Source organism: Rhineura floridana, chromosome 1, assembly GCF_030035675.1.
Source record: "Rhineura floridana isolate rRhiFlo1 chromosome 1, rRhiFlo1.hap2, whole genome shotgun sequence".
Lineage (NCBI taxonomy): Eukaryota > Metazoa > Chordata > Lepidosauria > Squamata > Rhineuridae > Rhineura > Rhineura floridana.
The window spans coordinates 140,472,180-140,499,962 of record NC_084480.1 but is presented as its reverse complement, the minus strand read 5'-3'; the positions used below and the strand labels follow the sequence as shown (position 1 = coordinate 140,499,962).

The window sequence follows — 27,783 nt, the reverse complement described above, 5'->3', positions numbered from 1 at the left end:
TCCATTAAATTTACTGGCACCTAGATGTGCATCAGCAACAAGAATGTGTCTCCCTTGCTGTGTTGGGGCTCATACAGCTTCCAATTCTCTGTCTTTTTCTCAATAAATTATGTAGCACGGTCCCAATGACTTTGGTGAAAGTAGGACTGGACTATTTTCCTGTCATTTCTGTCATTAAAATAAGCTCCTTCAGTATTTTTAATACCTTGGGCAGAATGCTGCTGCTGGTGGTCCTAGATTCAAGAATGATTTCTAAAAAAATAAGTAAAACAAAGGCTAGCAACAGAACAAACTACTATGAACGATAATCTCTGGTAAAATTAATTAATACTTGAGTGTAATAGGTAACTCTCTTGACTTCCCATTTTTTCCCTGAGCACTGATCTTTGGAACAACTGGAATTTTAAGATAATTTGTGATCTCCAAAATAGCCACCTAAAGTATCAGTACAAATGTAAATAAAATAAAAACGAAGGCAAACTTCCTTTGATTATATAGGGGCATTTTTTCAAAATGCCTTTGCCTAGGTTTTTCATACTATAGTAGAGTTGGAGAATCCGGTTTATCTCCACATTTATAGAAAGACAGGCACAACGTAGCCCAAATTAAGGACTTTTAAATTCCCATTGATTTCAACATGAGAACACATAAGCAGGAGCTTAACCTCCATATTCAGATCAACAGGACTTAAAAATGATGAACTTTAGCTGGATTGTTGTAACCATGAGCGGTGTCTGTTTCTGTATCGAAGATTCACCTGAGAAGTTGCCTTCACAGCAATTTTCATGCTCAATGCATCATTTTAATGCATTGCCTTAAAGTAGCAGAGCATCTTGCACTGTTTGTGAGCTTCCCAGAAGCATTTGCTTGGCTCTCTTGGAAACAAAGTCTTGGCCCAGATGGTCCAGTCCAGCATAAGCAATTCTTATGATATTGGGCTTAGCACAAACAAAAAGGGCCTGCTCCATCTAAAGTGAAGCACATTTAATGCCACTGAATTCAATAGAAGAGTTAAAAGCTTAAATTTAACCCTCTCTCACCAAAATGAATAGGACTGTAAATGCTCATCTCTCTCTCACACACAAACACACACTCATACACCAAGTAGGTGGGCCAATGAGCACCTCAAAATATTTCTTTTAAATCAACCCTGAATAAAACGTTGTTTAAAATGTGCAGCTCCCCAAATTCAAGGATACTTAAAGTTAACTTACTGTTTGGTCTTTTCTTTTTTTTTACAGATACTGGCCACAATGCAGCCAAACTGAGGTATGAGTAAAACCCATTCAAGTTAGTCATGATACAAGTCCCATCCCATTCTTTTCAATAGGACTTGGTTGCTGTGATGTTTGCTGAACTGTGCCCAATATGTTCATACAATAAGCTGCAATCCAACATTTTCAAAGCATGCATGGAGACCTTCTGGTTTACTTCTGTGAAATGGGACAATGCCCTTTGCCCATAATGGCAAATTTCCATCTGCGCAAAGGGCATAGGCCTGTGAGGCTTCTGATTATGTGTTGCTACTGCTATAGAAGGAAAATTGTTTATAAATGATGGGTGGTATAGATATTTCCATTATGTGAACACATTGTACATGCCCCCATATATTTGGAAATGGGGGCATGTACAGTGTATTCACATAATAGGTAGCCTTCTTGGCCCTGGTTTCAAACTTGGAAGCACGGATCTAATATCATCAACCAGGAAATTCTCTCATGGAAGCCCTGTTGAAATGAATGGGAGCTGCACAAGAGCATAGTAGTTTCAAAGACTGCAGATCCCCTTCAGTTCAACGGGGCTTTCACAAGAGTACTTCCCAGTGGATTATGCCTTCAAGTTGTTATTGTTATTATTTTACTCTGACAGTGAAGTGATAATAAAATAACTTAAAATAAAGTCCCTTTTGTGGAATCACGAACAATAGTTTGGGACTTAGTAAGACTTCTAATATAGGGCTTCTCAAACTTTGTTGACAGTGAGCCCTCTTAAATCCAGAAACATACTACTTAAGTTTTTCTCAAGCAAACATTGCAATAAAACAAGCCTGTATAACTTGCGACCCACCACATTGAACACAATGCAACATGAACTTATTTTTGCTGCCTCTCGACTCAAACAGGGTATACATGAAGCTGCCTTATAAAAGTTGGACTATTTATCAATCTAGCCCAGTGTTGTCTATTCTGACCGGCAGCAGCTCTCCAGGATCTCAGCCAGATATTTTCCCCATTACCTGCTACCTGAAATTCTTTGAAGTGGTTGATAGCAAGGGTTGAATCTGGGACCTCCTGCATGCAAAGTGTGTTCTACTGAGCTATGGTTTGCCCCCAACAGGAGTTTGAGGGGTCTCAAATCATGCAGGACTGCAGTAACACAATGCTGACCCTGCTGACAGAGTCCTTGGCCCAATGGGGAAGAGAAACATCAGGTGGGGAAGGAAAACAAATCCCTGAACCCCCAATGATGTGAATGTTTCTGCTGTTCCCTAGTACTATAAATCAGTACAACAATTAAGAAGATTCACAACTACCAGTATCTCTTGGTTGGGATATTAGGGGAGAAAAAGCGATCACATTCCTTCTGACCTGATTAAGAGTTAGACAACTACTGGGAGTGAGGGTGATGTTAATGAAGAACGTGATTTCCTGAGGAACTATTTCAACTGTCCACTTTGAGAACCATCTTTAACACATAATAAGTGCTCTTCATAAGTTACTATTGCAGAGCAGGAGGAGCAGCAGCCAAATCTGGGTGTAAACAAGGCTGCCCCTTCCCTCTACAAGAATGCTCTGTCATTCAGTGAGCCTTTTTCTTTTACTTCCCTTCCCTTCTGGGAACTCCCTAGTGCTGCCAAACTAAACATTGGACAAACCATCAAACAAAATCCCATAATATGCCTGGTAGCATGACTTATTTCCTCCTAAAACATAACTACTCTCTGTTCATGATGTGGGTATGAGCAACCTGTACTGTTAGTGTTAGATTAAGGGTGGCCTGGTCAAACAACAAACTAAGGTTGTAAAGCAGACAATTCCATCCCCACAACCTCAGCGTTAAAGGTAGCATGTAACAGGCAATATGCAAGATGCACAAACTCATCCTACCATCATTTCTGGTTAAACAGATTTTGTAGGTGTTTATAGTGCTTCAAAAACTTCAAAACCTGTTTGAGCAGAGCCAACAGTGAGACCAGAGAAATGTGTATGCTATGGATAACACTGCCTCTATCATACCATCTTCATCTTTGGAAACCTTTTCTCTTTTTCCAGCCAAAGAGGTTTTAGTGGATCCTGAACAAGCTCTTTGAGGACACAATACAGCAGCTTCAGTGTGTCCCCCTTAAAAATACTGGCCTCAAAATAACTTGATTTTGGCCATTCCATCTGGTCCAGAATGAGTGGCGGTATATCCATAAACGTCAAAATTTAGGCTGCAGTTTTCAAAACTAGTCTGATAGATCCTTGGGGCTCATTCTATCTATTCATGTTGCTGTGAAGTTTAGACTTAGTTCTCACAAACTCCATAAGAGATGGTAAAATCTCTGCCCAGACTTCAGCTTGATGAAGTTGAAGTTTACATGACTAAATTCTCCATCTTACAAAAAAGTGCAATTCCACCACATTAAAACTGGATGTTAGTGAGAAAGCCTAGTCTTCTTCCTGCTCCTGTGTGTGTGAGTGAGTATGTGCTTGGAGGAGCAATCAACCATGTGAGCTAGCATCTACAATCTGAAATAGCATAGTCCATATATATATATATACCTTCTCATGTGCTATTTGTGTGAATGAGGTCTCTGGTCTGAGGTGTTCTTTTAAAAAAGGATTCCATCCAGATGCAGCATGTCAATCAGCTGTATGAGAATGCTTTGTGTCAATGAAGTGGTTTGAGGACTCTTGTTTAAAAGCAAGTTTCACAAACTACGGAAGTCAATTTACTTGCATTTCAGCTTGCTGAAACCATGCTAACTGAACCACATGAGACTAATGGGCCAGTTTAAGTCTCACAAATTTCTTATCTGTATGACGTTTCCATGTAAGAAAGAGCATGTAAAACACAAGATTGTCACACTTGGCACCCCACCCCCCAATACAAGTGGTATCCATGTAGGAAATCTGTCATGTTTAAAGTATTCCCATGGTCAATTAAAAAAACCCAACTCATCCTGAAGTAAACTGTTCTTGAAATGTGCTACTACAGTTTTCAGTTAGAGCATTACAAGTTTGAATACCCCCCGCCAACATGTAAAAAAATAAAATAACAATCCTTACTTAATAAAAATTAGCATGTCAGCGGAAATAGCTAGTATAATACTTTTCTTACTAATGCGTGGATTGCTTTTAAAACATAAACAGCATTCAGTTATGGGATCCCTGCCTACATTAAGAACCAATCCAGTACAGAAATAGTTTTAACCCCAAGATGCGGTTTGTCTAGACTTGATCTCATTTTACTGAAATATGCCAATATGAATAGTGTGTTGACCACACCTTTAATTTTTATTTAGGAAGAAGTATACAGTGTGACCTTTTAAAAAGAAATATGGTTATTTTATTCAGATACTTAAATAGGGATTTCAAAACTTAATTTAGGCACTGGTTTACTTTACAAAATTCCTGGCCATATATACATCCAAAATATGGCCTGATTAAGCACTGTAGTTAACAGACACCATTCATCAGGAACTTCTCTTCTGAAAGCCCCTGTGAAATGGATGGAAAGTGTGCAACAGTACAGCCATCCTGTTCCACAACTCCTATTCATTTCAAAAAACATCAGAGATGTTTTGTGCGGACTGGGCCCAAGGGTTGAAATAGAAGATCCTCAAAGAAAAGACAACAAAATGAGGAAAGTGCAGTTCTTTAAGCTAGGTCTTATGTACTAGGTAAGCATTGTGCTTGCTCTCTGCAAAGGAGAGTATTTTACCCAATGAATAATAATAATAATAATAATAATAATAATAATAATAATGACAACAACAACAGTGGCTCTAGCCTTCTAAAAATTTGAAGCGACTTATTGAACCGGATTAGTTGCTTTTGATCCAGTTATCTTGGTTAAAGGTTTTTGTTGAGTTTTTAAAGATACAGTTTTAAATCTGTTTTTAAATGTTCTAAGGCATTTTGCATTTTAGGTTATCCAAAGTGTGCAAGTCAAAACAACTTCAGATAAAGTAGTGCAGAGAGGCTTTCACCGCTGTTGAACTAATATATATTAATATAAGGCTGCAAATTTACTTTGTTCAGCTCCTTAATTAAAAAATAATCTGTACATCACAAAAATAGGACAAAACTGTTTTCCTTTAACACTGTCTCTGTTGATAATGCTCACATTCCACAGCAGGCTCCAAAATGGATTATTATTAATGTTTATATAGTGCCATCAGTGTACACAGCACTTTAAAAAAATAATATAAGCAACAGACAGGCTCGTGCTACAAGGAGCTAATGCAGGGGTTGGCTTTTAAATGGAATTGTGTCTTAATACATATTAGAATAATAGGTGAATAATATGAGCTGAAGTGTCTATCTTTCATCCCTTCATAAAGTTCTGAAGTAAGCCTTCCTTTTCATGGCAGCATTCAAAATAATTTCTTTAATTACTTTCCCTGTGGTACCTGATTCATTGACATTTTCTAGCAGATTTAGGGCTAAACCACCCATGATGCCTGAGATCTGTGACCAGATGTTACAATGTGTCTTTCTTTTATTTTAAAACAGGTTCAGTGGGCTCTGAATTTTATCAGAGCTGGGGTGCTGGATATGTGTGTGTGTGTGTGTGTGTGTGTCTGTGTGTGTGCGCGCGCATGTGTTTGCCTTTCCTCACACACCATTTCCCCAATCTAAATTGCCCCCAAACCTGCTTTTAGCCCCACAGAGAGAAAATCCAGTAACCTGCCCCCAAACCCAACAGGATTACAAGCCAGTTCTTGGGGAAGGAGGGCATTTAGATGAGGGAAATGGTATCCGGGGGAAAATATTAAATGTTTTCCTATCCGAACACTTCCGCCTGTTCGAAACAAATTTGGGGCCTCCTGTATCTGTTTAAAAGTAAAAGGAATGTCATGAGATTTGATCATAGGTCTCTCATGGCACACGTGGCTTTGCCTCCAAATGAGCATTTTTGGTGAAACTATTAAAATATCTAGATGAAAAGGTTTAATCACTACAATCTGAGTAAGTCATTTTTGTGCAGTGCTATTATTTTCAATGTTCACCTGTTGAGTTCTTTCAGTTTAAAATTACATTGAACTTGGTTTTAAAAATCATACTTCAAAGGAGTTAGGTCAACTCCATTGAAAATCATGACCATCAGTTAAGGCTGCTTAAAGTATATATGTATATATTATCTATTTATATTTAAATAAAAACGTATTATTCAAGCTTCTCAGATTGATTAACTGGTAACATAAAAATGAGACTACTTACAAGAATAACTGGCTGTGCTTGTACAAAATAGGATTGGACTTTTTAAAAAGAAAATAAAAATAAATATAAGCCCTGCTTTGCATTAGAAACACAGAACCTGTTTACAAAAAAGGAATGTATGAGACAATTTGGACTTTCCTTCTATTCCATATAGCATTTCTATTGTAGTAAAGGAACTGATTTGTTAATTCTACATTGCAATGACTTTACCAAACATTTTCACTATAGACTTTTTGAAAGCTTTTACAGTAGGAAATTATCAACAAAAAGCAGGCACATTAGTGTACAAAAATGTTGCTGTTGATTTTTTTTCTCCTTTTGAAAGTGCAGGTTTATCATGTGCATTTTACAAGACCAACAATGGTTTTAAATTTTAAACTAAATTTTAAACTTAAACATAAAATCTCCCAGGAATACTGTAAACGTAAGAGGCTTGGTTTGAAATTGCTCTCAGTCTCTCTTAATGGTTAGAAATATATTTGCTTGAGAGAGAAAGATACATCCTTACATCTTTTTGTTTTTGTTGTTCTGGCTGGCTCTCTAATGACAGAATTTTGGACTCTAAAAGCTGAGGCTACATCATGAAGATTCATTTGAAGGGGGCGGGTGGGAAGCCAGGCTGATTCATTAAAATAAAACAAAACAAGTCCAAGCCAAATACGATTGTGGAAACCAACCCTAAAGTGTTCACCATTCAGGCAATAGAGAAGAAGAGACGGATGTAAGATTCCACCAGACTAAAAAAAAGGTAAAATTAAAAAGGTACTAAAAGCATCATCCCTAAATAGGCCCAGCCATCTTTAAGGAACCTCAGAGAAAATGCACTTTGCTTAAACCTCTAGTATGTAGCTATAGATTTTAGTGATAGAACCAAAAGGAGCAGGGGAAGTGAAATCTTGACAAGAATATACTGGAGAAACCTCCAACAGGTTGCAAAACACTGGCAACTTTCTAAAACTCTGTTCAAGACTTCTCCATCAAAGAGGCGACAAAGAGAAAGCGCCTGATCTTCAGAAAAATAAAGCCAAAGTGGTTTGGACCAATGTTTCAACTTGCCACCAGATCCAGCCGAACAGCACACACCAGCCTTGTCTCATTCTAGATGTCTTACTCACATCTGCCTCTTTGGACAGGTTCTTGGAGGAGTTCACACTGCCTATAGTTTTGGCCTCACCTTGTACTACTGGTCCTGCCAATAAAGTGTCAGTGCTTAGCCCAAATTCACCTTCTGCCCCTTTCAGTCCAACTGGCTGATTGTCAGTGCAGGTTTCCAAAGGGGACTGGCCAGTGCCTAGATGCGGTTGCCTCAGGGCTCCCTGGGATAGATTTCCTCGTAGGCAGGAGGCTGCTCGTTGGGCAGCGGGTAGCAATAGGGGTAGGATGCGTTGTCGGGGTCCATGGGCGAATAGCCAGGCAACTCGATGGAAGGGTGGCCTCCACAGTGCACCTCCACACCGGCCTCGTCGAACACGTGGAAGACGCCGACGTTGATGTAGGAGACGGCCTGGAAGGCGCAATCGGCCCCTGGGGATAGATCGGGGTCCTCGCTGGAAAAGATGGAGCCTTGGCTTTGGCGCTGAGGCCGTCGCCCACCGCCCGACCCGCCTCCCCCTGCGACGCCAGTCCCCCTGCGCCTTCTCCGGCGGCCGCCCGCGAGGTGATGCTCGTGCCTGCGACGACGCCGTCGGCGCAGCCCTCGCTGCTGGGCAGCTTTGTAGTTCTTGACCAGCAGCAGGTTGAGGAGCCCCAGCAGGCACTCCAGGGCGTTGAAGATGGTGGAAATGACCAAGCCACGCTGATAGTCCCGTAGCTTCTGACAGCGCAGCGCGGTGGCTGAACCGTCGAGGCCCCCCGCAGGCCGCGCCCGGGCGGATGCCCCTCCTCCTCCGGCCTGCAGGGGGCAGTAGTGCGAGTATTTTTTCTCCACCAGCGAGACCGTATCGCCGTCGATGACGGCCCCGGCAAAGGCGCTCAGCACCCCCAGCATGAAGACCAGCACCCCCAGCAGTAGGAAGTTTTGCCGGCTGCTCGGGGGCACCTTGCGTGATGGCTGTGGCTGTTGCTGAGAGTCTCCGGTGACCGGCACCGCCGCTACTTCGCTTCCCGCGTGCCCTTGGTGGTGCGCTCCGCCTGCGCCCTCGCTGGCCGCGGCGTCGTCCGGCTGGCGGCAGCAAAAAAGCGCGGAGCCCAGCAGCGAGAGGCCGGTGGCCAGCAGCAGCCCCGAGTAGAAGGCGCCGGCGGCGGTGCCAAGGCGGAAGGGCTCCCCCTTGAGTTCGGAGCCCAGCGAGAAGCACTTGAGGCCCACGGCGGCGGCACTCAGCGCGCAGGCGAGCAGGAGGCAGCTGGAGAGCGCGGCGCAGGCTCCCCGGACACTCCACTTCATCCTCCGCGTCTCCTCCGCCGCCTGCGCCTCCTCCTCCTCCTCCCTGCCTCGTCTCCTCCGCCTCCCACCGCCTGCGCCTCCTCCTTCTTCGCCTCCCTCCTGTCCTCATCCTCCCGTGTCCTCCTCGGCGCCGGCGGCCTTTGCCAGGGAGGCGGCCGCCGCGCGCTGCGGGGACATAATGATGGAGACGATAGCAAGAAGGGAGTTCTCCAAATGCGCTGCTGCCGCCGCCGCTGCCACCACCGCCGTTGCTCTAGGTGCTACCGCCGCCGCGGCCGCGGCCGCCTGCTTCTCTCTGTAGGCAGCCGGCAAGCACGGCTGGCGTGCAGGCTTCTCCCTCCCCGCCCCGCTGCCTCCCTCTCTCTTATGGATGCTGCTGCTGCTGCTGCTCCTCTCTGCCGCTCTCCGCTGCCGCTGGGAACCAATGAATTATTGATGGCCGCAAGTTCAAGCTGGAAGAGGGGCAACAGCTAGCTTGATGCGATGGGAGGGACTGGGTTAGGCTGGCGGGGGTGGGGGCTCCGGCTCCTTTACCCGGCGGCCGCCTGGCAGCCGAATAGCGCTGTCCATTCCCGACGGAGAGCGTGTATGTCTGTAGAAGTGGTGGCGGTGGCAGCATAATACTTAGAAAGCTGAAGGAAAATCAGCATAGCTGACCTGAGGGCAACTAGAATGGAACAACGAGTGTCGTGTCCCCCCCCCCCGAACAGTGGTGGTAGGTTCTCCCGCTCTTCTTTTCCCGTCTGTGTGAACTTCGAAGTCTCCTCACCCTGTCAAAAGTCCTTCGCGCCCGAAAGGAGGAGCCAAATTACCTCAGCAAGAGGGTCTCTCCAACCCCGCCAAAATGCAGCCTCGGGGAAATGACAAGAGTTAGCTTTGTAAAAGGGGGGTTTCATTCATTAGCAGCATAAATCATATCCTTCCCCGCCCGTATACCTCGTTTCACACCGCTGCCAGTCGGCGTGCCAAGGGTCGGTTAGTTACGTGGATTCCATTGCCTCCCGGTAGCGGCTCCTGTAGGGAGGGGGGAGAGGAAAGATTCACGCCCCCCCACGCCCCTCCTATGTGGTTCTTCACCCCTCCCCGCCCTTTTGAATGAGCTCGCTGCATTGTAACAAGTTATTTCCGCACACGCCGCTGTCATTTTTAGCATCGAATCAACATGCTGGGGAGGATGTTTTACAAGTGTGAGATTGTATAATTTAAGCATCTGGGAATTAGCGGAAATTGGCGAACCAGATCAGGCGTCAGGGAAACGAGAGGGAGAGAGGAGAGGCCGAAAGTGGGGACTGGCAAGTGCGGGCGAAGTTTAACTCACTGCTCAGGTTGTTACATCGTTGGCACCCTCTTTTTTGTAACTCTCCCCCCCCCGTTAAAACTATGGAAGGTGGGGGGTGATTGTGGATTGACCTACACAGTTTGTTTCAAGCGACTAATTCTCCCTGGCGTCAGCTTCAGTGGTATCGAGTGAACTGTGCATTGCGCACTGATAAGAGGCGCGAGGCTGAAGTTGGTGACTAGTGCCTTCCGCACCTCCCCTGTTCCTTATTCTGCCGCACCCCATAAGCTTTGGGCCACCCTACATCGTACATCTCCATGTACCCCACGCCTGCCCCCTTTGTGTAAGGAACAGACTTCGTGTTGTTGTGACAGTTCAGCGAGAAAACAAGCACCAGACCTGCCTACCCTTGACCACTCGGTTCCCTCCAATTAGGAGGAGGCCACAGTCTCTGCTTCAGAAGTCGTGCAGTGTCCTCGGTGCTCGCCAGCGCCCATTTGCTCTTGCTAACGGGAACCTGTCTTCTGTTCTGCATGGCTCTGCCCTGTATGCCCACTTTGAAGATACAAGTGCCTTATACTGAGCCAAACCCACCCTCATCACCATCATTAGATTTATACAATGCCTTTCCTCCAAGGAGCTCAAGGAGGTATACAAATATGGTTCTCCCCCTCCTGATTTTATCCTCACAACAACCCTGTGAGATAGATTAGGCTGAGAATGAGTGACTGGTGCAAGGCCACTCTGAGCTTCATGACAGAGCGGGGTTTTGAATCCCGGTATCCCAGTGTTCCACTCTGACTCTCTTAACTGCTACCCCATCACACTGGTGTTGTGTCTAGTTAGAGTCTGAAGTAGGGTTTTTTCCCTCCTTCCTCTTCCAATTGTGCACCTTAAGATCCTCCTAAATGTTGATGCCAAAGACCTTATGCAGCCAAATCCATGATGAATCCCTTCCTCGCCCCCAGTGGCATAATTATTTAATATCAGATTCTGGACTTGGTAGGCTTATAGGGACATCCTCTCATCATTCATTCACTTCAGATGGTCTAGTGCGGGGCCCTTCTTGATGGTCATGTGCATTATTTTACTTCAAAAAATGGTTAAGCCAGGACCCCCCTTGCTCATACTTACCAAGTGAGCCTTGGACTCCTGGTCCCCAAGCCTTGGCCTGATGATGGCACCATTGTCTTTCCTGAATCAAAATGTTGGGCCCAAATCCACAGAGCTGCCAGTGTGTTGTTCTGCAGGATTAACAGACAAAAGAGACATTGGTCACTTGGGCTAACAGTGCAGCCCTATGCATGTCTCCTCAGAAATAACTCCCATTCATGTCCATGGGACTTACTCTGAGGTAAGTGGGTACAGGATAGCAACTGAATTCTGGTGGTTTTTGTTGTTGTTGCAAGTAGGGCAGTTCAAGTAGCTTGTGGATTGCAGTCATAGATGTTACTGGAACTGAAAGTACACCTAGGCTACAAACCTAAATTAGTATTTTTTAAATTTATTTATCTTTATTTATACCCCACCCTTTTTCCAAGTGGAACTCGGGGCGGCTTACAACAAACATAAATACATATGATTAAAACATTCAAAATTCTACATTAAAATAAGATTAAACCATTAGCAAGATTAAAACATTTAACTTTCACTTAAAATAAATAAAACAAATTAAAATAGTGCAATTAAGCAATAGACAATGCAGCAACCTCTCAACGAACTGTCCTAACCACCTTTTATTCTAAAAGCCTGTTGGAATAAAAAAAGTATTTCCCTGCAGTCGGAAGGACAATAAAGAGGAGGCCATCCTTGCCTCCTTAGGAAGGGAATTCCAAAGCCTAGCGGCAGCCACCGAACAAAACCTCTCTCAAGTCCCCACCAGTCCTGCTTGTGAGGGCGTTGGGACAGAGAAAGGCCTCTCCCGAAGATCTCAGGGCCCCGGCAGGCTCATATAGGGAGGTACGGTCTAAGATATAGCCTGGACCTAGGCCGTATATAAAAACAGCTTAACTCTCGAGGAATGACGGCAATTGCAATATTGAAGGAATTAAATTCCTCTCTCCCTTTCAGAAAAGCAGTCCCCAGCGTAGCTTCGGTGGAAGGCGGCTGTCAACGTTAAACTGGTTTAAACTTGTAGGCTGAACGCGCCACTCAACGCTTTAAACAACCTGGTGTTAGAGCAGGAGAGTTGGACCCAGAGGATCTCCCCACCCCTTGTGATCCTGTGCTTTGTTCTCATAACGCAGCGAGCGCTGGCGGCTTGCCATAAGGCTGCAACCCCATGCAACTCGCCTATCGTAAGCCCCACTACATTTCGCGGCGGCTTTCTTCTGAGCGAGCAACTGGCGTTGAGGATGGCCAAATGTTTTATTTCTTGTCTGCTTCCGTAATAAAATGGCAAGAAGCCCGTCGGGTAGAACTTGACAGAAGGCGGCCAAGGCGGCCTTTCCCCTATGGCTACTGATTGCTGCGCGCTCTCGGGCCGGCTGGCGTTTTACAAGAGATGGATGGAGCTGAAGAGAGCTCTGCTTTCAGGAGCACAGGAGGCAAACCGCCAGTGAAACCGCCAGTGGAGGAGTTTAGGAATGGGTTTCCCTCCTGGGAACTTCTTTTCGGACTCTACTGCGCCCCCCTCCCCAAGCGCAGGGCTTCGGGGGAGATGTAGGATCCCAGCGTGCCTCTGGGGGCGCGAGGAGGGGATGTCTGAAAGAAGAGAGAAGGACTGACTGACTGGATTTGGCGCTTTCCCCTGGCAGTTTCGTCTCCAGAACCAACCTTGGTGCTGTCCTCCTGACAGGGTGGGGCGCAGGACCCGCTTTCGCTGCGCTTCGAAGTGATCTCCTTCCCCAGAGATTTTGATCAGGAGTTTCTGCTGTTTAGCAATCGGAAGAGCTCAACTCAATCTCCTCGGCACTTTCCTTTTCCGGGATTTTTTAAAAAAGCTGTTTTCATCCTAACAGTTACCCACCATGCCGAAGACCTTAAACTCCCTTTAATTCAGCTTTCCGTTCACAGGGTGCCATGGAGGGCAGACAAGAGGAAATCGTATTCCCCATAAAAGAGCTCCATAGTGCCCTTTTGACAGCAGACTGTATTTGACGTGGATTCCCATTTAGCATTTGCTATTCTTTGCAAGCTCACATGCAATGGAGTTTAGTATTTAATAGCCGGCTGTATGTTATATTTCATGTTCGATGCCTCCAGAACCAAGGCAACCATGACATGTTGATTTTACCATTTGGAATTCAATCGAAATATCTAATTTAAAAAATCCATATTCAGCAGTTGAATAGTACAACTGGAGATTTTCTGACCTATAAAGATAAGATAGCATGCACTGAGGTTTTGAATCACTGAGATCAATGCTAAGTGTGTGTGTGAAATCTCACCTCCTCCGTCTCTGGAATCTTCCCCCCCCCCTTTTATGTCAAAGGGACCAATACTTGCAGGGGTTTTCTCCCTCTGTAACTGTGTGATGCAAATGTGTCCTTTAAAAAAACATGGAAAATAGAGGTTTCCTTTAATCTCCCGGATTCCTCATTACTGTACATGGTTTACTCTGTACTGTGCCAGGAGTCTCTCGTTCTCTCTCACCGAAAACACCTTGTGCTCACATTCTCTCTTGCACTTTAGCAAATAGCTAAAATACGTACATTCTTCTCACACAGGTGTGCATGCATGTTTCTTACTCCAATAATGTCAGAAGTCCCAGCTTGTAATGGAGGAATCTACACACTGCAGCTCCTTCCTCCAGGTGACCAGTTTATGACCATTTATATTTGGGTTCTGCCACACACACCCTCCTTATGTTAATACATAAGATGCGCCATGCAGTATCAGCATTCTCTTTTCAGCAAAAGCTACCCAAATGCCTCTAGAAGCTCACAAACGGTCATGAAAGCGATGGATATCCCGTTTGCCTTCTGAATCTGGGAATTTAGAATTACAAATGTAACCTGCAACAAAATGTTGCTGTGTGGAATGCTCCTGTCCAGGCTTCTAGCCATGCCTTCACCCAGGATTCTCCCATTCCAACCCACCCACCTCCAAAAAACATGGCCACTGGGTGTACTCAATCCTCATTGGGTGGGGTTTTTTTTGGGGGGGGTTGCCTAAAGATTTTTTAACTTCTGCAAACTTTGGGGTTGACCCAAACATATTGATACCTTCCTCTTATTTCTCAGTATCCTCTTTTTGGCACTCACCAGCTGAGTTCACAGTTATAATTTTATTTAACTATCATGGATAAAAGCTGCTGTTGTGTACTTATCCTCCATAAATGCTTTTTAAAAAAAGTCATCAAAACTAGTGGCCATCAGTACCTTATAGCAGTACATCCCATAAGTTAACAATGCAAAGAATCTAGTGCATCAAGTTCCAGTGCTAGTGTAGCAGTTAGAGTGTCAAATTGGGACCTTGGGAAACCAGGGTTCAAATCCCTGCTCAGCCATGAAGCTCTGTGTGTGATCTTGGGCCAGTCACTGTCACGCAGCCTAACTTACCTCACAGGGTAGATAAAATTGGGAGGGGGAGAACTATGTTTATATATCACCTTGAGCTCCTTGGAGGAAACATGGGATATAAATGTAATAATAATAATAATAATAATTAATAATAATAATAATAATAATAATATAATACTGTGTGAGAAATGATTTTCTCTATATATAATTTTATAAACCTCTATCAATCCCTCCTTAATCATATTTTTTTTCTAAACTAAAAATCTCCAAATCATTTAGCCTCAACATATTCCAAACCGAAGACTGGTGTCGTCCTTTTTTAAAATATCTTTTGTATATCCTTTTTGAAACAAAGCATTCAAAAGGTCCTTAAATACATCATTGATTTATATAGTATCACTATACTTGCTGTTTTGTTTTCAGTCCCTTTCCCAAGAACTCCTGTTGTGCCATTTTTTCATTGTCACTTTTGTACACTCCAGGTGCAGTTTGCTGTTATATACCCACTCTTGAAAATGTGCCTTCATCCTTTCCTGCATGAGCAATCAATTTAGAGGCCTCATGAGATAGAGTTGTACTCTTAGTGCAATTCTTTAGGATATATTTTTGCGGCCAATTCCAGTGGGAAGCTGCACCTTGTCAGAGCCTTGCTGCTTGTAATCACGTTTGAGAAGACATTCCCAGGGGAAAGCAAACTTGCTGATGGCAGTGAGGACTGCATTTTAATGCACCTTCAGTGAATGAGAGGGCAATGTAAAAGCTGTGGAGATCTTTCCCCATGCCCTGCACACATTCCTCAATTTAAACAAAGTAGTTCCTGCCACATTTTTAGTAGTAATACCGATGGTGAGAGAAATAAGTTCTGCCAAAGTGTATGTAAAGGACAGAACTTAAAAGGCAGTGGTCCTTAAACCACTTTAACCACTTTGGCCAGCAACCTCCAGAGCACAATGAAAATAATTGGGGGGAGGGAGGAGATATGAAGTTTTCAGCCCATGATAAAGAACTGTATGTTCTGTCTTTGAGTAGAGGCACACTTACTGTTGCGCTGGTTCCAGTGCGCCTTCACATCTCTTTTCTGGAAATGGCATAAACTGCCAGTCAAATGCCGGTCTAATCCCCTGGTTGGATCAGCTTCAGTGCATTTTTCAAATTCAGCTTCCGACAGATTTCACAACTGATTGGTAGATCAATCTGTTTGTCTTCCAGATTTGGCCAATAGAAACTCTTTACAGTAAGCTCAGGTAGAGACAGTGATTGGCCCAACATTTTGCTATGGGTGGTCCTGAAAGGTCTGCAGCCAGCAGTGGGGAAAGGAGGTGTGGCCAGAAGAGGGCAGAGTCGCTTCAAAACAGCCAGAAAAACCATTCTCACTGCTTTTGAAGTGACCAGGGTGCCCACAGACTTTATGTGAGGTGTTGTTGGCCAGTCCTGTGGGCTTCCCTATAGCACCCCATGAGCAGAACATAATCAGTATGGTCCTTCAGTTATGCATCATGGGAAGGAAGGGGTGAGAATGGCAAGGATGGACAAGCTGTCTTTCAGAAATCTTTGTCTGCCATTACTGACCTACCTGCTGAGGAACCTCAAAGGAACCTTAAACTGAGTCAGATCATCTAGCTGAGTTGGTCTACAGAACACAGACTCACAATGTCTCTTCAGGTTCGGAAACAGGATTTTTCTCCCAGCCATAAGTAGAGATGCTATGTACCAAACCTGGGAACTGTTGCATGCAAAGCATGTGCTGTACCACTAACTTATCATCCTTCCCATCATATGTGCATAATGTTGCCACACCACCTTTGATGCTAACCTATTTGCAACGAGTGGGCTTAGGTGATTGAACTTCCAAGGGAGCTTTGAAATGTCTCTGATTATAAATTGAGTTCTGATAAGTTTCCAAGGAACCCTGGGGATCCCTGGAACACAATTTAAAAACCACTGGGACAGGGGATGCTTGTGGGCAGGGAGGAGGAAGGGGCAACTGTACTGGATTTCACATTATGTAAGTTTCTTCAAAACAGTGGGGAAAATATAAAGTGAAGAACATTTAAATCATATGGATTTCAGTGAGTATGTCCTTCCAGTATGTGTTTAAATCTCTCCCAATGAAAACAAAGAGACTTATAAGTGCTTAACTTCTCTCGATTGTGCCCATTTTGCATCAGACTTTTTTTCTGAAATAAAAAAGATAAACTATGTTATTGTTTAACTGAACACATTCTCAAGTTTTCTGACTAATGGAACTATAGCAACTTTCAATGTTAAAAATCAGTCTTGATGGATTTTATGCCAAATTTGTGAAGTATTCCATTTTTAAAAAATCAAAATGAATGGTTTATTTTGATTGTCATACTATGTTTTGAAATGAAGTGGCATTAGACTGCTGCCTTATTGTGATTATGAGTTGATATATATTTTTGCTGTTGTATTGCTGCTTTGGGGATATTTGTATAAAGTGGAATCATCGTCATCATCTGAAACACATCTCAAGACTATAAATTGCCCAGATGGATCAGACAGGGTTCATATAGGCAAGCATTCCACTCATCTTTTTTTCTTCTTCAAAGGGGGTTAGTTTTGACATGGTGAGTAATAAAGAAAGAGAAAGGAGATGAGTGCCTTTTTATCTTTCATCCAAGCTATAAGCCTGTGCAATGCAATATGCCACAGAGATTTGCCTTTCCTGTTAGTAACTCCTTTTAATGGCTGAAAGAGCTCTCTAGAAATTGCTATGTCACTTGCCAATTGTGCAAAGTGTGTCTGTGACTTATTTATTTGTTTTGCTTTGTGGTGCTTTTTTTAAAAAAGAACACATTTTGTATTTGTCAAATCACAGCATATGTATTATCATGTATTTTTCAACTTTTGAAATGGGAGCACACCATTTAACCATGATGTATTGTTACAAAACCAGGTGATGGGGAAAATCCACATTAAGAGTCTAGTGGGCTCTGGTCAAAATTTGAATTTGGATTGGGTGATCTAAAGTCTCATGTGCAACCCCCCATCTCTATTAATGTCAACAAGCCTTCTAAAATCTTTATCCCAGTTGATATCTGTCTTGGATTTGAATTGCTTTTATGTATGCACTGTTGTTTTAAACTGCTTTTATATTTATAATGTCTTTATAATTGTTTTTATATTTTCAGTTGTTTTAACTGTTTTTATATATGTATGTAATTGTTTTGTATATGTTTTATTATATATTAAATTGCTTTGGGTTGCCTCATGGGAAGTTATTCATAAATGCAATAAATAATATATGGCACAAACATTATTGTGCATGTTAGGGCTTATCAGAACTCATATAATGTGGATTCAGTTTTTAAGAATACTGAACATGATCCTGTCAACATTATCTCAGGGAGCTATCCCTTTGACATTACGATCTGTTCATCGCACCATGCTCTATTAACTAGGGAATTTATACTGTTATCAACTGGGAGCAGTGCCTTTTCTATGGTGGCTCTTAAAAGGTAAAATGTCCTGCTGTGGTTAGGTTGGCCTCCCTTCCTTTCCATACCTATTTCATTGTTCTATTTCTGTTTTTGGAACTTTGACACTGTGCCATTGTTATCCTCTACCTGTTGTTTGGCTTTGTTGTTTTACTTGTATTCTAATTGCAATTTTATATTAATTGTGTTAATTGGTTTTTTAAACAGTTGTTTTATTATTCTTTTAAACAACTTTGACAATCATTGTAATTGAAAACTAGAATCCAAATATTGTAAATAAGTAAACTGTAAATAAAGCAAAGACTTGGAAGTCCCTCTAGTTTCACTGAGAGAGTTCCTTCTATTTCAGTGTTTAAGTTTAGCTTAATGATGGGCAGTGAGATCTATCTAGTTTATTAGACAAAAGACATCTCTTTTTTTCAGGTTGCTGGACAATAATAATTATGACAATAAATGGGATTGTCTTGTGAACCAAGTTAAAGATGGTTCATAGCTCTTTACAACTAAAGGTTTCTGAATTCACTCATTTTTGTAAGGTTTCAGATAGCTTATAATTTATTTCATATAATGCCTATGATTAGAGTAGCCAGGTGCGACAGAGGACAGGGCTCCTGCACCTTTAATAGTTATGGAGAAATGGGAATTTGAGTGGGGGAAACTTGCATGATGTTTCCCTCTTCTGCAGAACTCCAAGGTACAGATTATTTAATGACTGGTTAGAAAAAGCTTTGAAACAGGAAGGGAAGAAGCTATACAAGTGGTAAATCTTATTTATTTATTTATTATTTGATTTATATTCTGCCCTTCCTCCCAGCAGGAGCCCATGTTGTTGTTGTTGTTCTTTGGAGTATAGTAGTAGTAGCAGCAGCAGCAGCAGTATTTTAGTTTCCAGACCTTTAGCCAAAAGAGAGAACAAGAAAATGTTCAAGTACAATATCAATGACCTTACTGTATGCATCATCTCCTCTGCTTGCATGCATGTTAAATTGCAGTGTGTGACACAGCTACAGGGGAGATTCTGCTAACTCAGAGTGACGCTGAACCCCTAGAGACTGGTGAATCATAAATTAAGCATTTAATTTAAATTAAGCGGCCCTGGGCTCCTGTTGGGAGGAAGGGCGGGATATAAATCATATAATAAAGAAATAAATTTGCTCTTTGGCCAGTGAAATGCCTATCTTTGCACACAGATTCTGATGCTGGGAAGGCAGAATGCTTTTCTGAAGACTGTTGGGAATAGGGTTGTCACGTGTACAGTTTACACCCGGAGACTCTGGTTTTTGGGGGTCCTCTCCAGATCTCTGGGTGATCACCTTAATCTCCGGACTCTTAGCTTTCATTTTTTAAAAAATTAAGTTTCTAGATGGTCTGGTTCAAAAGATATAAACCAAAATTTCAGCACTGCCCCACAACTTCTGTTAGTACGGGCTGCTCGAATCCCCACGCATTCAGGTTTTTAGCCAATAAGTGAAGTCAGGGTTGTGATTGACAAGATTTGTTGACCTCCAAGCAATACCTAAACACCATTTCAAGTTCTGAGAATAGTTGCATTTTCCTGCTTGTCTCACATCAGGAATTCAGCAAATATATGGCTTTCAGCAGCATAAAGAGTACTTTCTTTGTACAGGACTGGGATTTGCTTCTGAATAAATATGCATAGGATTGCACTACAACAAAAGATCACAGCAGGATCTTGGTGGGCATACACAGTAAACCCTTTTATAATTACAATAAAAGTGTACATGTAGGGATTTTTTTAATTACTTGCAAAACTTATCTTTCAAATAATTTTTGAAGAGACATTTAAAAAAGTGAACATGCTGCAGTGTTATACTTTTCTAATTAAGGAGTCAAACAAGTTTAAATTTTACTGGACTATTGAAGAGAGCAGTTTGTCTTATTCATAACCTTATTTGAAAACCTTCCCAATATGAAGCTTTTATAGGAGTAAATTCCACAAACCTGGGAGTTAACCCCATTGAATTCAGTAGGACTTACTTTTGAGTAGACATAGTTGGGATTGTGCTGAAAATGAATGGGACTTTTGAGTTAACGTAGAAAAAGATTGTATTGCAAATCTTTCTCTACCCCTCTGATCCTTTTTAAAGCAGTTAGGCAGGGCTTACATAGGTGTCACTGCTTTTATTTGGCAGGAGACTAATCCTTTAAAAAAAAATGTTCTGCAATGGCCAACTGATTTTGACAACAAACTATTATATGGGGTGTATGTATTTTTACATCACCAGTGTATGTGTATATGGAATATGTCCAACAACCCTGTGAGGTAGGGTTGTAAACCAAGGCAGCTCACAACAAGAAATAAAGCAATTTGAAATCCAATAAGCATAAACATGTATAAAACAGCTATAAAACAGCTTAAAGTGGCATGATTCTGAATTTTGGATTGGGTGAGTGAAATTCCTTATCACTGAATTGCAGTCCTGTGCATGCTTCCCTCTCTGAGTAAGCCCCATTGAATACATTGGGACTTGCTTCTGAGTAAACATGCGTAGGATTGCACTATAAATATCTTTACAGGTTGTGTAAATAACGAACAACTTTGACAGTCATGCTTATATAAATATTTATTCATACTATGTCTTGATATGTATCTGATTTTACACTATGGTTGTAAATTATTAATTACAAATTATTATTTCCTCTACATTTTAAGTGTGCCTTTCTTCCTTGGGTGGTCATGGTCCCCCCTTTTTTTCCCCACCTTGAGGGGCAGATTAGGCTGAGAGAGGGTGTGTAGCCCATGGTCAGCCAATAAACTTTGTAGCTTATTTCCATTTTAAAATTTAATTAAAATGATTTATATACAGACAAAGTTTATGAAGTAATGGAGATCCACATAACACATTTAAGCACACAACTCGCATTTAAAGTGCTTCACTTCCCCCACAGAATCCTGGGAAGTGTAATTTCCCCCTCACAGCTATAGTTCCCACCACCCTTAACAACCTCTGGTTCCCATGATTCTGTGGTGGGACACATGTATGTTAAAGGTGTTTTAAATGCATGACGTGGATCTGCCCTAGCATGCTGTACATTTATTAGTGAATTGAAAAGAACGATTTTAAAAGATACTTTTTTAAAACAGGGGAAGGGCTGTAGCACAGTGGTAGGGCACGTGCTTTGCATGCAAAGGTCCAAAATTCAATATCTGGAAAAGACTGTTGCCTGGAATCCTGGAGAGCCAATGCTAGTCCATTCCATCAGTACTGAGCTAGATGGTATCAAATGGCCTGAATTGGTATAAGGCAGATTCCTTCGTTCCTAAAACAGAAAAAAGACCCGAGGGCCACAGTGACTCCAAACTTTATTTATGTATTTTATTTAAAACATTTATATACCACTGTATTGTAAAAAACCTCATAGCGGTTTACAGAAGGAATTAAAACGATAAAATTATTGGCAAAAACTGTTAAAGGCAGGTATTTAAAAACATTCAAAATAATAAAACCAACAATGAGTTAAAAACATATAATAAACGTAATAGCTTCTACATGCCTGGGTAGGCTTGCCTAAACAAAAATGTTTTTAGCAGGTGCTGAAAAGAGTACAATGAAGGTGTATGCCTAATGTCAATAGGCAGGGAGTTCCAAAACGTAGATGCTGCCACACTAAAAGATTGTTTTCTTGCAAGAGCAGAACAAGTACTATGTGGCACCTGTAACATGGAAAGCATACCTTGAAATTGGCCTGGTAGCAAATCAGCAACCAGTGCAGATTTCAGAGCAGAGGTATTATGTGCTGATAAGGTCTCACTCATGTCAGCAATCATGCCACAGCATTCTGCAGTAACTGCAGCCCCTGGGTCAGGTTGTGCTGCATGGGGATTTCTGTGACCTTGGCTGACTGTCTGCCAGGATTTTTTAGTTTTGGGTTTTCGTTAGGAATCCTCACGGATGGTTGTGGGAGGCTGAGTGTTCTGCTTTACTCATAGGAATCTTGTTGTGGTTGGTATGGTATGGCATTTAGGAAATCATCACTGTCTTTTTTTTTTTTGAATTTCATTTACCTTTAACCTCACTCCTTTACATTCATAGAAGCGACAACAGTGGTTCCATGTGCTCAGCTCAACCCCCTTAAACCCACTGATGATGCACCTTATTGGTTGCATTTATTTATTATTTATTTAATTTGTATCCCGCCCTCCTCCCAGTAGGAGCTCAGGGCGGCAAAAAATGGTAAAGGTGTCCCCGCACTTGTAGTGCGAGTCATTTCTGACTCTTAGGGTGACGTCTTGCGACGTTTACTTGGCAGACCGTATATATGGGGTGGGATTGCCAGTTCCTTCCTCGGCCTTTCTTTACCCCCCAGCATATGCCGGGTACTCATTTTACCAACCACGGATGGATGGAAGGATGAGTGGACCTCGACCCCTTTTACCGGCGATTTGACTTCCTCCTTCCGTTAAAAAAACAACTTTAATAAAGGGTTAAAAACATTATTAAAAAACATATTAAGCAATTCTAACACAGACGCAGACTGGGATAGGTCTCAACCTAAAAGGCTTGTTGAAAGAGGAAACCCTGCTTTGAATATGGATATTGTTGCAAAGGATCCCTAGTCGAGCCTTACCAACAGTACAATCCTAACAATATCTACTCAGAAGTAAGTCCTGTTGAGTTCTATGGGGCTTAGTCCCTTAGTAAGTGTGTTTAGAACTGCAGCCTTCAGGAGCATCCATCTTTACTCCTGAGTGCTCCCATCTAACATCTCCACAACACTAGGTTTTCTTCCTACAATGGCCTTCTGGTAACTAGTCTGGCCTGAGGGCACTTAAACCCTTCTTGCCAGAAGCAAGTAGACTAGATTAAATGTTCCTTACCCAGGCTGACTAAACAGGTGAGAAGGAATCATCCCATCACTTCAGCTGGACCTGGAAGCACCCTCATTTAGCTAAGATTTCTATCTTAATTCCCAATCAGAGAATTAATTTTGTTTGAGTGGTATGCTCCAAGCAACTGTGGTGGATGGCTAATGTATCATGCTTAATGACATCTCTAGGGCCTGCCCCATGACATCACTATGGCATGCCTCCTATGACATCACTAGGACATGCCCCCATGACATCACTAAGATGTGCCCCTGAAATTTCAGGGTTTGGGATGCTTCTGACCTAGCAACCCTAGCTGGGAAAGACAACATATTGTAGGTAAAGTCATTGCCAATAACTGGTTATCTGTGGGGAGAGCACCACATAATAAAACAGCATGATGAACATCCACCTTGAGGGTGTTTTCAGACACTGGCCTTATGTCTCAGTCTTCCAACACCCCTAACAGTGACTGTTAGGAAGGTCAGCAGGAGTCTACTTCAGGGACCCCACATTCCACAAGTCTGCTCAAGGCCTAGTCCACAAAAGAACACCTTAGGGGCTACCTGAAGAAGAGTCTTGACTCCTAACTTTGTCCCTGAGGCTAATGACTCAGATTCCTGTCAAGTAATGAACTAGAATCTACAGCTCTGCTACCCCACTAATTGCCCAAGGCCCTTCATTTCTAAGCTCCCTGCTGAGCAGCCAGAAGTGCATCTAGAGGCCATCTAGCAATGCTGGACTGGGTGGCTCTATGCCAGGGTGTTCCCCCTTTAGATTCCTGACAGTTTTCAACTGGAAGGGAGGGGGTCTTAAATATATAGCAGGCCACCACTACAACTTGTGGTCCCTGATAGCAAGGGCGAAACCCCAAGCAGCGAATCATGCAGAGCTGCAGCAGATAGCCTCCTTTGTGAGTGGGTATTTTGTGCTCGTGGGAGCCTATGGTTGCTGATCTGGTGCACCCTAGGACACAGTTTGGGAATTAGGGTTTTAGAGTTGAGTTGCAACTGCTACACATGAAAGATGAGCTGGACTAAAGGAAGGGGGAAAGTGCGTGTGTATAAGAACTAGGGCTTTGCACAGGAAAGAGCAAAAACACGTGGACTCACCTTGGGGTCTGGGAGATGCTGCTATGTTGTAACAGCTAGAACTGTTTCTGGTTTCAATTTGTGGCTTGCTCGCTTTTTCACATATTTTGCCTCAGTGAGCATCACTACAGAATTTAATATTATATTTAATGTTTGCAGCTATTAAACCTACTTGTTTCTAGACAACTCCCCACAATATGGCATATGTATAATTAGACTTAATTAACTCTAATGAACCATATCAAATTTGCAACACTTTCCATGGAGCTGTGTTTAGAAGGGTTTATGGTAAATAAACCCACGTTAAAAAGTTAGCGTTATTTTGATTATCCCTTGGTTCTGCACTCATTACATTTTATAACCTTGCTTTATTTAAATTCCTGATTACTGAGATCACTGCTTAATCCTTGTCTATATGTCTATTCTTAAAAAACTCTTAAACTAATTTATTTGAACTGATTTTTTAAAATGTAAGATTGCCTGTTTGTTTATTTTAGATTTTTAGCCCACCCAGTTTAGATTCCTAACTCACCCAGGTAGCATTACATATAAACACCATCCCCCAGTTCAAAGCATGACAACATAGTAAGTACATCTTCCCAGTGTCCAAATTTGTATCTCCTACTGAACATCAATTCAAATTAAAAACTAATCCAATCCCTCCAAACTATGCTTGGCAGCTCTCTAAGCAGGGATGAGAAACCTGTGGCTCTCCCAATATTGGACTACTGCTCTCTAGCCATTGGCCATGCTGTCCGATGTTGATGGGAGTGGTAGCCCCACAAAATCTGGAGGTCCTCAGGTTGCCCATCTCCGCTCTAGAGGAAATACCTTGTAGAGCCCATGGGATAGCCACCAACTTGCTCCATAATGAGAGTTTCTGTAGAACATGGTTGTATGCAAACATAAGCTTGTTTATGCATCTTGTTTACACTTTTAAACATTTTCTTCACTTAAAACATTTCAGGTCTACACTTTAAAAGCGTAAGCGGTGAAATAGCCTCTCACTCGTGGTGTCCCAAAGGCCAATTCACATCTGCACATGTATTCTTTTATATTTAATCACAGAATAACTCAGCGCTGAATAGGAACAGGCCCAATTGAGCAGTATGGTGTTCTTGATCAAGTTAAGAGATAGGAAAACTCTACCTCTGACGGTTAGTTCACACCAGCAAATTATCTCTTGATTTTGCATTTCTTGAATTATGTTAACACACATGCATGGACACTCTAACACTTCTTACTTTTGGTATTTCTTAAGAGGGTGCATTTTGTTTATCTTGGGCTCAGACTTCATATTACATTGAGCTCTGTTATTTGGAACCTGAACACCTAATTGAATGCAATAAATCATGACCATTGAGTGTCTTGTAGCACTACCTCTCTAGTTTGCCCTCTGCTCTTTGATAGCTCCCCAGTCCTCATAATAGTGTTTCTCCATCTTTTTAAAATCCATGCTCCCGTTCAGCTAACATAAAAAGCACACAACCCCAACTTCAAACCTGGATCTCCTAATTATTTTATCCGAAGTTTCAAAAGGATTGAAATGTCATGACTTTAAATTATAAATAAAAAATTGGGCTTAATAATAAAAATGAATCAAAGTACTTACAATTTTCTAATTTCCCCCCCAAAATTTTCCAAAAAACTCCACATGAAATTTAAAACTTCAGAGTTGGCTTCAATGATTTTATGCTGCACTGCTCGTGAGATAATGCCTAACTACTATGCCCCCATGATGGCATGTAGTTTTTGTAATAAGCTCTGCATGATCTTCTCACCTTCTGAAAGCATACCATTTCATACTTTTATATTTTAATATTGTTAACTTTTTACTTATATTGTACATTTTTTTGGAGATACTCATGCCCTCCGTCGAGATTTTCATATGCCCTCCCGGGGGGGGGGGAGGCTGGTTGAAAAACACTGTCTCATAATTGCATCTCTTATTTCCCACACTGCACATGCCAGAAAGCTCTCATTAAATATTTTCTTCAATAAAAACCTACAAGGTCATGCAAATAGTACCTTTCCAGTCCAAAGCACATGATGTGAATGCAACCATGTCTGGCCAGAGGATGAACGCATTCCCTTGGACTCTTTGCAGTTTTCCCTCAAGCAGCTGAAAAAGGGAGAGTTGTATTGGAAAAAGGACCAGTGGTAGAAGGGTTAAACAGGATCTCTGCACTTGCCTTTCTTTCCGTTAAGAACATAAGAGCCTGTCAGATCAGGCTAGCGGCCCACTAGTCCAGCCTCCTGTTCTCACAGTGGCCAGCTAGATGCCCGTGGGAAGCCTGCAAGCAGGAGTGCAAGAGCACTCTCCCCTCCTGCAGTTTCCAACAACTGGTACTACCTCCAGTTGGAGCACTTACACTCAGTGTGCCACAGGGTACTTTGGATTTGGATGTTGGATCAGATGGGCCTTTGGCCTGATCCAGCAGGGCTCCTCTTGTGTTCTTACCATGTATATTTGCTAGCTCTGCACCGGGAGGGAACAGATTGGCATCAACGACTGATGTGGTCAGAGCGCTGCTGGCTGTCTCCCATTGTCTGTGCACTGCACAATGGATGTCCCACATGCTGAAATGGGTGGGAAAAGAAGGGGGAATCTGGGGTAATAAGGTGGAGTGATTGGAGCACTTGTGTTTGTCAATCACATCTCTGCTCCTAATTCATGGAATCCTAGAATAGTAGAGTTGGAAGGGGCCTATAAGGGCATTGAGTCCAACTCCCTGCTCAGTGCAGGAACTCAAGTTAAAGTATACCCAACAGGTGGCTTCCAGCTGCCTGTTGAATGCCTCCAGTGTCGGAGAGCCCACTACCTCTCTATGTAATTGGTTCCATTGTCATATGGCTCTAACAGTTAGGAAGTTTTTCCTGATGTCCAGTTGAAATCTGGCTTCCTGCAACTTGAGCCCATTATTCTGTGTCCTGCCCTCTGGGATGATTGAGAAGAGATCCTGGCCCTCCTCTTCTTAAAAGCTTCAGAGCTGGAGCATGCCTCCCTGCCTCCCTTCCTTGTACTGAAAAGAACCTCTTTCTCTCTGCCCCTCCAATACTTAACGGATTCCGCATCACTCCCAGAGAGGTTCAGGCATGCGTAGGGACTTCTTGTCTTGTGCACCATACAGCTTCCAATAACATTTTCTTCTTCTCATCCTCCTTTGCCTGGGTGGCCTGCCAGCTTGCTCCGCGGCAGCATTTCAGGCAAGCAAAACTGGTTTTGCTTCTCCAGAAGCAGGAAAAAGTTGACGGGACTCCAAACGGGGGTTAGCAGTGAGGATGAGGGAGAACCCCAGAGTTCTGTTTTTAATCTGGAATCAAAGCATCGATTGCTTAGGCACGTGGATCAATCAATAACTGCTTTCAGCCACCCTCTCATTCCCTTTGGTTATTTTTGTTGTTGTGCTACTGAAATCACGCCAAGCATGCTCCCCTTGAAAGGAGGGACATCAAACTGAGTGATGATGAGTGAGCATCTGAAAGACCAGGTCAGTTGGCAGCTAAGGCTGCAATCCTAACCTCACTTACCTGGGAGTAAGCCCCATGGAATTATATAGGCCTTACTTCTGAGTAGACATAGAATTGCCCTCTAAAAGAGATTTCAGTGTTCCTTCAAAGCTGGTGACGTTTAGGCAGCCATTTAATGAGTGCTTACGTTGTTGTTGTTTTTCCCCCTTGGTACTCAGAGACATTTGACACCAGAGTACACAATGCATATGCGCTTGACATCAATTGCAGATGGCTTACATGTGCTTAAAATAATAAACACTTTCCCAGCAAGGTGCTATTTCAGCAGAGGGCAAGATTAGCAAGGTACTCAGGTTTGCTCCTGGATACAGTCAAGGTTACA

The 27,783-nt window shown here is 42.6% G+C and overlaps 1 protein-coding gene across 1 annotated transcript; it reads right to left on the bottom strand.

The window, feature by feature from the left end:
* Positions 1 to 4,577: 4,577 nt before the first annotated feature.
* On the bottom strand, positions 4,578 to 9,195 carry TMEM271 (transmembrane protein 271). The gene has a single exon (XM_061621162.1). The coding sequence runs from the start codon at positions 8,809 to 8,811 to the stop codon at positions 7,735 to 7,737; it is 1,077 nt and encodes a 358-aa protein (XP_061477146.1). The 5' UTR covers positions 8,812 to 9,195; the 3' UTR covers positions 4,578 to 7,734.
* Between the last annotated feature and the right edge of the window lie 18,588 nt (positions 9,196 to 27,783).

Coding starts and splice junctions, on each gene's coding strand:
- TMEM271 (XM_061621162.1), bottom strand. CDS start 8,811: ATGAAGTGGAGTGTCCGGGGAGCCTGCGCCGCGCTCTCCAGCTGCCTC.